This window comes from Chroicocephalus ridibundus, chromosome 10 (genome assembly GCF_963924245.1).
Source record: "Chroicocephalus ridibundus chromosome 10, bChrRid1.1, whole genome shotgun sequence".
In the NCBI taxonomy this organism is placed as follows: domain Eukaryota; kingdom Metazoa; phylum Chordata; class Aves; order Charadriiformes; family Laridae; genus Chroicocephalus; species Chroicocephalus ridibundus.
The window spans coordinates 21,777,030-21,789,548 of NC_086293.1; the positions used below are offsets into that span (position 1 = coordinate 21,777,030).

The 12,519-nt window shown below is 46.0% G+C and overlaps 1 protein-coding gene across 3 annotated transcripts in view; it reads right to left on the reverse strand.

Moving 5' to 3' along the window:
* The window catches only part of MGLL (monoglyceride lipase), a 109,732-nt gene that overhangs the window by 53,631 nt on the left and 43,582 nt on the right, over positions 1–12,519 (reverse strand). For all 3 annotated transcript variants that reach the window (XM_063348297.1, XM_063348300.1, XM_063348298.1), the window contains one exon: positions 11,919–12,057. In XM_063348297.1, coding sequence (XP_063204367.1) covers positions 11,919–12,057 — 139 coding nt within the window. The remainder of the gene's footprint in view (positions 1–11,918; positions 12,058–12,519) is intronic.

Here is a 12,519-nt window from a genome sequence, read left to right on the forward strand (position 1 = left end):
ATGGTACGACTCCTCACAAAAGCTCTTCAAAATGGGATTGTCCACGGTTTAGACTCCGGCCGTGGTTCTACTCACCTCCAGCCTGGAGCTGTTATTTCTGGGAGCGGATGGTACAGACAACTCATGACGAGCAATATTGAAACAGTTATTAAAGGAAGAATTCCGCTCATCGCCCCAGCACCTGCGCGGGGAAGAAGCTGAAAAGCGCACACCCGGCACAAGGGGGTCAGAGCGTTTCCGAGCCATTCCTTGCAATAAAAACTGCACAACTGAAGTACTTTGATCAGGCACTTTGGGTTTACATGGGCAGATCTTCACTGGCTTGGAAGAGAGCTGTGAATAAGTCAGGAGCAAGAAAGGGGATGACACTTTACCTGTTCCGTGAACTCAAGACGGTATGATATTATTACTTTTTAATAAAGCACTGACTGTGCAATTCCCAATTGTCTGGCAATGGTTTAAAGCAAACCATAAGACTTCAATTCCCTGAAATACTTAGACCTGATGGTATGGTTTGTAACCAGGCCATTCCACCAATAATGCGGAACTCTTGATTACTTCCTGCACTGAGTCAGTTACCCCTCCTCACTTTTACCTTTCAGATCCAATTTTGTCCGCGATCCTCTGTGTTGGCAGAGATTTTAATTGGTTATCTTTAACAAGCTGACGAACTCATAAAAAGTTCAGACGAGTCTCCAAATAGACAGCCTTCTTCTGCGTGAATTTCCAAAAGCCAGGGTGGAATTATCCCATAAACTTAGAGACAGAAACTCAAGGATTGATTTCTTAATCACAAAGCACTTATGTATATTTTAACATACTTTGCGATTAAGCGCATTAATTTGCAATGAATAATCCTATCTCGGCCCATCCCAGAGCTACCCTTCAGCCCTGCCCAGCTATGAGAGGAATCTTTGCAGCGAGAGGCTTTACAGGCTCTGTCAAAATCAATACCAGCAGCTATTCCTCTGGGAAATCAGTAATGTCACAGGCAAAGCATTTGCCAAGGCTTTGAGCATGTTCCAATTAATTTACCATTCCAGGTTTGCTGGAGACCTGAGGTAGGAGAGAAAGCTGAATGTAAGCCGTTAAACGCGAGGCAGAGGAATCCTGCTAAGACCGAGACCGCTGCAACGTGTGCTTTAAAGGCTGAAATGTTTATTCACGTTTTGAGACAAAGTAAATTTGAACCGCAGCTGAGATGCCGTAGTTTACCTACAGAGGATTTAATAGTTAAAAAAATGGATGGAGACTTCTGCCTTGCCAAATCCAGGTCTGTGTTATTTCTTGGTCACACCGAGCTAATCTGGCTGTCGGCAGACTTTAGCTATGGGCAGGCGTGCTTCCGAAATTGCTCTTTCATTTCTAGCACCACGGCAGCTTCACCTGCGGCAGAGCGGGCTGCCAGGCTAACGTAAACCAGGAACTACTCGCCATGGGGTTTAAGCACTGCCTTGATTTGCTCTCAAAAAGGGCCGGATGTACCTCACCAACTTGGGGTGCAACTACTAAAGTAAGGATGAGTGGCAACGACAAAATAGAAAAGTAGTTGGATAAATCCTTGGCTACAATCACTTTAGGTACAGGCAAAGAAAGCTAAAGGCATGTGGGATGCCTTTTCTGCAGAAAAGCTTAAAATAGAAAAGGAAATCAATACTCATTTACAGTATCTGGCAGTCACTGAACCAAAACATACATGCACACCTACAGCAGAGCAGAAATAACAACATTTATTTAAACCTCAAGCTGTTATTCTGCTGCAGGAACGCTGTGTTTTATGTGGAGCGTTTCACCAGAAACTGAGAAGTACCACACATTTCTGACCATTTTTAAAAAGCCTCAGCAATACCAAGAGCAAATGCTTTCGATACCACAATTATTAACCCCACCACCGCCAGGCCGGCTCCAACTCCTCCGATAGCTGGCAAAGAAAGAGCCAGAGCTGATGCCTGCAGCAGGGAAGATGTTTTGTCTTTCCTCCTGAGTTTCTCCTCTGCCAACTTGCAAGACACCATTTGTTGGATCACACAGAATCATAGAACCATAGGGTTGGAAGGGACCTCTGAAGATCATCCAGTCCCACCCCCTGCCAGGGCAGGGTCACCCAGAGCAGGTGGCACAGGAACGCGTCCAGGCGGGTTTGGGATGTCTCCAGAGACGGAGACTCCCCCACCTCTCTGGGCAGCCTGTGCCAGGGCTCTGCCACCCTCAGGGTAAAGAAGTTCCTCCTCATGTTTAGGTGGAACTTCCCATGGTCAAGTTTGTGCCCGTTACCCCTTGTCCTGTCCCCGGGCACCACTGAGAAGAGCCTGGCCCCATCCTCCTGACACCCCCCCTTTAAGGATTTATAAGCGTTGGTAAGATCCCCCCTCAGCCGTCTTTTTTCCAGACTGAAGAGACCCAAATCCCTCAGCCTTTCTTCATAAGAGAGGTGTCTCAGTCCCCTCATCATCTTGGTAGCTCTCTGCTGCACATGTGAGTGGTGCATCTGTCACAGCCTGAACGGGAATGGGAATGGGAATGGGAATGAAGAGCCTCACCAGCTTCACCCCAGCACAACACCAGGGCTGCTCTCGGCATCGGAGACAGAGCGGTCTCAGATGAGGGCTGGAGCACAGCACGTGCTGTGTGGGCCACGGGGAGGAAGAGAGACCTCAGTTCTGTAGCTGTGAGGTGGGGACGGGGCTCGGGAGCCCTGGAGCCCCCGTGCCCGTGCCCTGCGTGGTGCCCGAGCGCCGGCACACGGGGCAGGGGTTTGCCAAGTGCCCGTGGGGCGGCTCGAGCGGGGCCACGTCTGCAAGCATTCTGGGCTCAGCAAAATGCAAACCAGCCCCGATGCCGCATTTAGCTGCCCATCCGAGCATCTCTCCTAAAGCGACAGGCAAACGCGCGCAGCGGGAAGCAACGCTTTGATGGTCAGAACCCTTAAATGATGCTTCAAAAGAGGAATGTATACCTGTGTGTAAGAACAACGCAATGCTTCCACCGACTGTGTAAAACTAGGGGGTTTAGGGGAAGGAGTAGCGTTTAACAAATCAACATCCCCCAAACACCGAAAGTGAAATTAAATATAAACAAAGTGAATCTGCTGATTGATTCCTTTTTTTTTTTCCTTCATTCCCCAGCTCCCAGAAATGTGACCAGTAAATAAACGGCATAACTAATAGCAACAGCTGGCTTTTGTACAACGCTCCTCATTCACAGAGACCAAAAACGCTTTCCAAAAGGCGCAGCGAGGCTTGTTGTGGAGTCACATAAAGCCAAGATGAACGGGACCCCAAGAGGTCCTCTGACCCATCAGCCTCTCCCAAGCAAGGATCAGCCCTTCCTCCCGCTGCCACCTAAACCGAAGCACAAGAGGTGCTCGCCCATGGCCAGACAGCACGCCAGAGGCCGGGACGGACACCCAGCGTGAGGCAAAACCTGACCCTACAGCCATCTGCAGGAGCTTAACAGCAGAGTCCGAATGTCACCACGGGTTCCCTGAGCTCCAGCCCGGCGCTACATGCACGGGGCTACAGCGAACCTGGAAAGAAAAAGTCCGTCTTTAAAAAACTTTCCGTCCTAATGAACTTGCGGGCAGCTAATAACGTCAGAGGGATGATGTGCGCATTTTTCAGGACAACCTGGGTCAAGATGCGTGGTGCTCCTCGCTAAAATAATTTGGGGAGGGCGAGAGGCTGACTGAACGCTGATCGCCTCAATATCCTTTTAATAAAATGAGATTACGAATGCTGATCAGAATACAGTTTTTAATGCTCCAAATATTGTAGACTAGCTCTCACATAAAACTGAAAAAATGAAGAAAAAGCTTCCCCGTTAAGTCAGCTAGATGCTATCTCTACAGCAATTTAATTACTTACTGCTTCCTCATCACTCCGCTTGCCTTTCGCCCAGCAAATTAAGCCACTGCAGATTTCTGGAATTTGACAGTTGAATTTGAAACCTCACTGAGATAGTTTTGAAAAATAAAAGTAAAAAATACGTTGAAAAATTAGAAAAATAAGCTCGTCTTGCCAGCTGGTGAACCAGCTAACCTGCTGACACCTACAGCAAATTAAACCAACTTTCTGTTCCAAATAAAAAAAAATGCCAAAGATTTAAGTTTTATTCCCTCCCTCTGCAAGCCTCAAGCTTCATCAAGGAAGAAAAGAAAACACACAGAACAAGCCCTTTTTATCCCAGGCCAGATAGATGGCTGAAAAATACCAGTAATCTTTCTTGCCTACCAAATCTATAGTAGTTTGTACATTTTCTCCTTACCCGTCTATACACAATACTGGAGCAAACGATCACTACACTATTACTGCTGAATGTTTGGCTTGAGCCCAGTTGTCAATATTTTGTTTCCTTTTTTTTCTCCCCCCTCTTTCTTTTCTTTTCTTTCTTTTAACAGATTGCCGCTGAGACAATTTACTTGTAGCTGAACAGCAGAGAACAACTGAGGCACCACTTAGTAGATTTTTTTAAAAATCTCGCTTCAAACATCAAGCACTCTTCAACCACCAAAACCTCAAGGAATAACTTACTTTCCCCGGCATCCTTCATCTAGGGACTCCAGACCCAATTTATATCACTTGCCTGGACGATTACACCCAATTTTAGATGAGGAAACAAAAGCACAGAGAAATTAAGGGTTCAATTCTGTAAAGCACTGGTTATTGTGTCACTGCCTAATGACCGTCTTGACCACGTGTTTTGCCTGTTCTCTGCTCCTCATTGACTTCTTAATTCCATTTTTTGACACAAAATTTTCCAGGTCTAGCAAGCTGCCTTTGCCATCACTTAGGAAGGGAGGATCCAGAGGCTCCCGTCATCAAGTGAGCGCCTGCCAAGCAGAAACGAAGATAGCTCCTGGCTGGAGAGCAAGCGTCTGACATGCAGAAGGGGAGCCTCTTTCCTTCCAGTGGAAGTACTCATGAAATTTGGTGTTACTCAAGGTCTTGGGACATTGAAAACGGCTACATGGCTGCTACTGCAAAAATAATGAACACCTTTGGTCACGAACATCCTGCATCTACCTAGGAGAAACTAACACACCCCCAAGGAGAGCAAGCTCCAAGACTCATCCCCTGTTTGTGGATGGCCCATACGGGTGTGCTTGGAGGCAGGCAAACCTGACTGGAGTGCTCTGGCCACCAGGACTGCTTCCACTGGTCGCTCCCTGCCTGTCCTCAAGGCCACACCTTGGTACCACTGTCTACATAGTGAGTCTGATCAGCTTTGAGACACCTTCCTGACACCACCACCCAGCGACTCCCTCAGGGCTAGTTGCTTCAGAAGGTGTTTATGGTTGGGACCAGCCCATCGTTGGTATTTGGGATTGTTGTACTGGCAGTTCTCTTCCAGTTAACGTGAATGAAATGTTATTGGCCTTCAAGAAGAAACCAGTTTTAATGATGTTGAAAAACTTTACCCCGGCACTGCTGATTTCCTTCCTACAGGATGATAAGACATACTGATAGAGCGTCCAAATGTCTGTACTGGTAGAGTCAGGGCAGGGATGTATGGGTATAATTAAGGATTTAACTGGGGTGTGATGAGGTAAGGGACCTGCCTAAGCATATCTTAGGGAATTTCATGTGCAGGATGCAATACTATCTCCTTGGATACTTAGGAGAATCAGCCATTTGCTATCAGGGTTGTGTCACATCTCTTGGATAAGGGACAATAGAAGGTTGTTAAACACTGATGGCTTCCATTCAAGTGGAAGCACATTAGGACAATGGCACGCCTGAACCTAGGGAAGGCAGCTCAGCCAAATGTGTCTGCAGGGACGGCTCTTAGAACAATGCGATTTCCCTAGAAGAACAAAGTGATCAGATGGTCGCCCTGGCCCTGAAAAGCACAAATCCACAGCAGCTCGAAGGGAACTTGCAAGGAAACACAGGCCAACTCCTCTGCCACAGGCATCCAGAAAAAATATCCCCTTCTGGCCAGTACAACTTTACCAGCCAACTCTTGTTGTAGATGTATTCATGGTGATCTAAAAGAGCTGCAGCGTGTTCCCGAGGGATGTTCAAGAGTGCTGAAGAAATTGAGGCAAGGAACTGTGTGCAGCTGGTTTTATTATTTTGTCTAAGCCGACACATTTCTTGTGCTAGTGAAGTACAGTGCTCTTGCATCTGGAGCCCTGATAAAGTTGATGAGTTTGACTGCTTCAACTGTTGAGTTGCTGTCAACAAACGACTGGTTTGGAGTGCTCCCAGTCTGATGAGCTGAAGAAAACTTATGCAGCAGCATCTGAGGGAAGAGCCAGTGCACGGCCTGCTCAGGATGAAGAGACCTGGAGGGACAGGCAGGGCTGTCACTGCTGAGTGACCAGCTCGGGCATCCACCAGGGTCATGGCACAAAGCCAGTACTGATCATCACACTTGTAATCCCATTAAAAGCAAATGGACTATTTGCACGAGAGAAGCAAGGTTTGCTTAGCCTTCAGTCTCTGGCAGAATCATGAGTAGAAGTTGAGTTTTACAACACAATCTCAAGACCATTTTTCTCCTCTTCTCCTATTTCTCTATATCCTCTACCTCTGATATTCACCATGTTGGACAGCACTGTTTCCAAGAGTTTATCAGGTGGTGCATTGAGAACCAACACTGATTTTGCTTCTTTTGCTGCTGTCTCAGGACCGTGATGGAATTTTACTGCTTTGAGATTCTCAACAGGGAACTCCTAAAGGCACCTTGTTCCCACACACCAATGTCACAAATTTGCACGCCTGGGCTCAGAAGCTGAGCCTAACAGTGCAATGAGCAAAAGGGACAGTTTAATTACAATTGTTGTTCCCTTTGTTAGTTGCCTTTTTCCTTGGGTTCTGTGGAATAAAAGGCAGATTTGCTTCTGTTGAACATTCCTGTGGGGACTGAAAAAAAAATTATCCTACTAAAAGAGCCTGTTGGAAACATCTACAGCAAGAACCAAAGCTGTCAGAGTCCCTCTTACGTGAAGCTGGTTTGCTAATTTGTCCCTTCTCTGGAAATGCATAAGAAATCACAAAAGGATGCCCCCATTCACGGTGAATAAGACAGGCACATGGAGCAAAGAGAACACAGGCATTAAAGGAAGACATACATGGCTGCCGAACAGGAGGGAGGCTTTAGAAACTCCGGCAATAGCAAGCAAGAGCCCGGAGTGTTGATTCGACAATGATAATTGTTATTTCCCCTCTGCACGGTGTATGGTGTGATCAGACACAGAAGGAGCTGAATTCTTCCTACGACAAACTGTGCTGCCATAAGTCACTTTGCACGATACAAATTTGGCCCTCGTGTCTTAGTTTGAAGTTGACCTCATTAGTACAAACAAGCGTTCTTCCAAAGTGACGATGAACTAGAAATTCCTTTAAGTATTTCTAGAGACTAACACCACACAGTATAATTAAAGACATTACAATTAGCGGCTTGATTCCCTTTGCTTTGACTTCACTTTGATTTATTTATTTATTTATTTATTCATTTTGGAAGGGTCTGAAAGTCAAATTCAACTTTGTCATCTGTTCATGCTGGGAGCTGTGCTGTTCTTCTGGAAATGCCATGGAAATGCTGGTAATGAGGTGCCAAAATCAGCAAGGCATATTCACAATTTAAGGGCCAGTTAAAATATAAAGGCAGTTTGAGTTTCTGCACCACAGGCACTTCTGCAAAGTCCTTGGGGAAGACAGAAATACATTTTCGCCTTATTGACTTGGCCAAGGACTTTCACAAGTCAGAATGAATGACAGGCATTTTTCAACGAGTAAAACAAATTTTAAAAGTAAATAGAAAAGCGTGTGCTTTTTGTTTGTTCGAGTTTGTATTTTTAATCACACTTGTCAGGTGTAGAACTGGAAGAACTCCTACAAAGAGACTGTTTACTCAGATAATTGCAACCCTGTTCACTTAAACCACGCTCACGCTGTCTGAAGTTGAGCCAACCCACGGCAGTGTGCGTTAACAACCGACCAGGAGCGCATCTGTGACCCACACGCGTGTCAGCTTCAGGCAGCCTCCTCCGGCAGACCGCTTCAGCTGCTGGCAATCTTCTAAGCGCACCTAGAGACGGCTACATGCAGAGACACACAGGCGTCATGCTAACTAGCCAGACACAAGGATGTCTGGAACCCACATTTTCAAAAGCATCATCTAACTACCAGTGTCGCCTCAGTCTTTGAGTGTCCAACCTAGAGTGGCGGATCTACAGGGAGAGAGCTGAGCATCACTTTCTCTATCTGAAGTCAACGGTGGCTGCAGGCTATTAGCACCTTTGAAAAAGCTACTCTGGGTCAATAAATCTCACAGGGTTTATTTGAGGTCAAGCAGAAGGGCTGAAAGTGCCCCAGAGCAAACTGTGCTTATCTAGGCACTGACAAACAGCTGAAGCATCCAGAAAAGGCTACGGGGATACAGACCAGAGAGGAAAAGAAGGTCATCTCTGAATCTCTCCAGGCCCTTTAGGGGCCTCAAAGGAAATGTCTTGACTTCTCCCAACCTTCCTTCCCCTTCCTCATCCCACCTCTATTCTTAGCAGCTTTGTCTGAGAGCTGGGAACAGAGCGTGGTTTCCTAATTCCTCACCTACTGCTACCTCATATTTTGACTCAGACCGCTCAGGGTGGTGGCTGAGGTTTTAACCTTGCATGGAGCCATTGTTTTTGTTTACACAAGGACTGCTTTCCCATTTCATAGGATTTCCTTGGCTGCTGGGACACGCTACAGGCACAGGATCAAGCTGGTTTGGTACCAACGATTTGCTTCCTCCAAACACCACCACACGGTGCTGCAAATGCCCTGCCTTGCCCAGATCTTAAGCTTTGCTGCCCTCACTAGTGAGCACTCAGGGCCAAAGAGTTACCTGTTTTCATCCTCCACAAATCCTGCTGTTGGCACCATACATGAAAATGACACCAGCACATGCTGCGTTTTCCTCCGTGCTGCATTCAGCAAGACCATTTAATTACACCTTAAGATGAAACTGGCTCAACAAGTTGGGCAGCTTGCAGGGCTGCTGGCCAGAGAAGTCGCACCTGCACTGCTGCCCGCAGACGGCAAGAGAAGACACCCAGTCCCCGGCCCTCCTCTTGGGAGTGACTTCCCACCCGAAAAACAAGTGGAAAATACAGTCTTCCTTCCTTAGTCCCATTACTACCTACTCTATCTACCCCATCTAATCATTATGACATCTGAGTGCCTTTGTGTGTCAGCTTCCTGTGAAGTAATCACCTAAATCCCCCTTGGAAACAAAGCGGACCCCGCTGAGGAACTCACAATAGGTGCCTTTCACTCGCAGGACAACCTTGGCCTCGGTGGCTCTTACAACAAAGCTTCCATATGTGCACCAGTATGGGCTGATCACTCAGATCAACGCCGCGCAGCACCAGAGCCCCGGATATTTGTGAGCACGAAGCAAAAAGTGCCTCACAAAATATCCCCATCTTCCTGACAAATTGTTTTTTTTTTTTTTAAAAATTTGCTACAGCACATTAGTCTGCCACTGCCTTTATCCACCTCGGCGGGTCTGATGGAGGAGATAAAAGAGAAGCACCAGCTCGGAGGGGCGACGTCTGCCGGTCGGCCCCACTCTCAGAGACTGCCCAGCCATTGTTTGCTCTTCAACCCCAGGCTAGGGCTACTTTTTAATTTTTCCTTTGGCAGCTATCCCATTTTTTCCCCTCCCTGGGGGAGGGATCAAGGATGATAAGTTCTATTCTAATAGAAGACAAGTCAATGATAACCTTTGGGCATCTGCAGTGAAGAGGTATTTCTATAGCCCTAGCTGGGATTAGATGCATAATGGATCAATGCAAGATCCCACCGTTTGACGGTTATAGCGTCATTCATTAGCGCTAAGATTTGAACCTGAATCAACAATTGAGTTAGAAGATTGAAAGAATCGCCTTTAGTATCTGAAATAGAATAAATTGTTAACGGGCCTGTAAAAGTCCCCTGAGGTGTCTCTCTTTCTCTCCCTATACATATATATATAGATCCCTTTTGCTGAACATTTAAAATTAGATGAAAGTTGCTGAGCTTCCACATATGAGGCAGAAAAAGCCGAGCTACTTACGAAAAGTGAGAGAGGGGAAAAAAAATAATGTATTTTTGGTTTGCCTATCAAAGCACTTCAAGAGCGTTCTTGACTGCAGGATCCAGGCACTAACTTGTTATTCACTCACTCACCATCTCTCTCACACATAACAACGCAGAAAGTGCTAATAATAAACAGCACGCCCCTCCTTATACACAAACACGCAAACACACACACGCACGTACATAGGAACCACTTGTAAATGAGCAACACTGATCCCGTCCACTTTTGTTGTCACAAAACTAGGGCAAGCTCGCTCTCAATTAACTGCTTGGTGCACAGAGCCCTAAAAAAATTAACTACCCAGAGGACTTAGGCACCAGGTTTTAACTCTCAGCTCTTTATCATCCTTTCATTTCTGCATCAAAGACCCATCTACTCACTACTAATTTGCTAAGAAATTAAACAGGAAAAAAGAATGCAATTCCACAACTGGGTGAAGAACGTTGTGGGCAGTTAATGAATAATTAGCATTATAATAGAAGACAGCCTGGTTTCACAGTAGAAGCTTGTTTTGATAGCATTGTTGTTTTTTTTCTGTAGAGGAAATCTTCAGGTTGGCGCAAAGGCTACGTAAAGCATCAGTGCCAAAAACTTTCCTCCTTGTGTCTGAAAGGCAGTGAGTAGAAGCAACTATAAAATGCTCTGTGGACCTGGTGATCTTAAACCAAGACCCATGTCCCAGCGCAACGGGGCTGTACTGGGACGGCTGCATTGTCCTCCCGTCTGGGGCCAGTGACTTTGGTGCTTGCCCCCCTCCCAGCTCCATGTCATTCACATTGCCCCTTAGACTGGCAGGCATAAAACCCCAGGGCCACCTAACTCGGACCCGTATCCATCTCTCAGCGCAGCTGCCAGCACTTGGACACCGGATGATGTCTAACCCGTTGGGTGGTCAAGGAAAAAGTTTTAACTCCCTACAACAGCTTGAACAACTTTTTCCTGTGACTGTTTTCGAGCTGTGTAAAATCAACATAGCTTTTCCTGTTGGCTTGCAGAAAAAGAAAACAATAAAACAATATCCAGATTTTTATGAAGTAGCTACCTATCTAACTAGTGGCAGCATAAATACATGCCAAGCCAGCAGATACTGGGAGGAAAAAGAAAGATCATAACTATGGGAGGAACAGAGATAGCTTTCTATAGCAGATCCTAATCAGCACACAATCAGCATAGAAAGCTATTACAGTAGGGGGTTTATTTAAATTATGACAAAAACATCAGAGAAATTTCTCTGTCTGGTTCCTTGCCTGTGTTTATTATCGAGGTCAGTTTTGAAATCACAGTTGCCAGTGAAAGAGCTCCGTAAATCATTTACTAACTATAAATAATTGAAAAAACCAACCAACCAACAGTCAAAGAGCAATGCAGTCAAACCATATTCTGCCTGTTGCCCTGAGATTTCGGCTGCTACTGCTGAAACTGAAGTCATATGCTGATTTTTAATTTGTTGGCACCGAGAAAATTGGAAAGAGCAGACATCCCTAAGCCTGTATCCCACCCCTCCCTAACTGCCGGTGCTATTAATTTGAAGATAGTTGTTTATTGCTGATAGGCATCAGCCACCTGCATGTGCCACTCGGTAGCATACCGAGCTGCCAACCACGCCAGCTGTGCATGAAATGGCAGTAAGTGCATGTTTGACATCTGTAAGGCCAACTTGAGTGAGTAAAGGTTTGGAGAATACAGTCTTTACAGTAGGGGCTCTCTCAGATGAGAGAAATCTCTCTTAGTGGCTCTGTAAAGCTCCGTGCACAGAGCCCTGTAATGCCACTCAAGCTATAAATAACAATTACACAAATAGACTCTTATTTACTGATAGTAAAAAAGAACATTTGCTTGGTAGTGCTCACCTGGGAGTCGCTGCTGGCTTCCAATACCTGCAGAAGAGATACTGCCCATCAGCATTGATGATATGGGGCAGGTCCTTGTACGGGATGTTTTGAGGACTCCGCTTTGGCGAACTTTCCTCTGGCATTCTGGAAGAATGACCTGCAAGGTGTTGGAAGAAACAAGACATACTTTAAAACAGGTGAAGGCAAGACAGAGGCTGATGGTGGCCACAGACATTCAAGAAAGTCAGTCAGTAAGGCAGGCACCACTGACGGCAGTCTCCCTCCAAAACCCCAGACAAAGAGCCCCCCAAATCTTTAATGCTTTAAAAGAGAAATGTATCATTTTGTGTTCAGAAAAGGCTCGCTTTTGGGGGGAGGGCATCGGAGGGGGAGAAGGAGGGAAGATCAATCCACCATCACTACTTCATTACAGCTTTCTCTCCCCCCACTTCTCCCATCTGTGTTTATTTTGCATCATTTTGTGAAACGGATCCTAAAAAGAATATTTTAGCTGCAATCAAGTGCAGATTGTGCAGGAACCGCCACAGATACGAAAAGACAGCTGCATAAAAGATTTATCTCTGCCTTAACATCTCCAAAGAACAGCGGAGGGTACGCA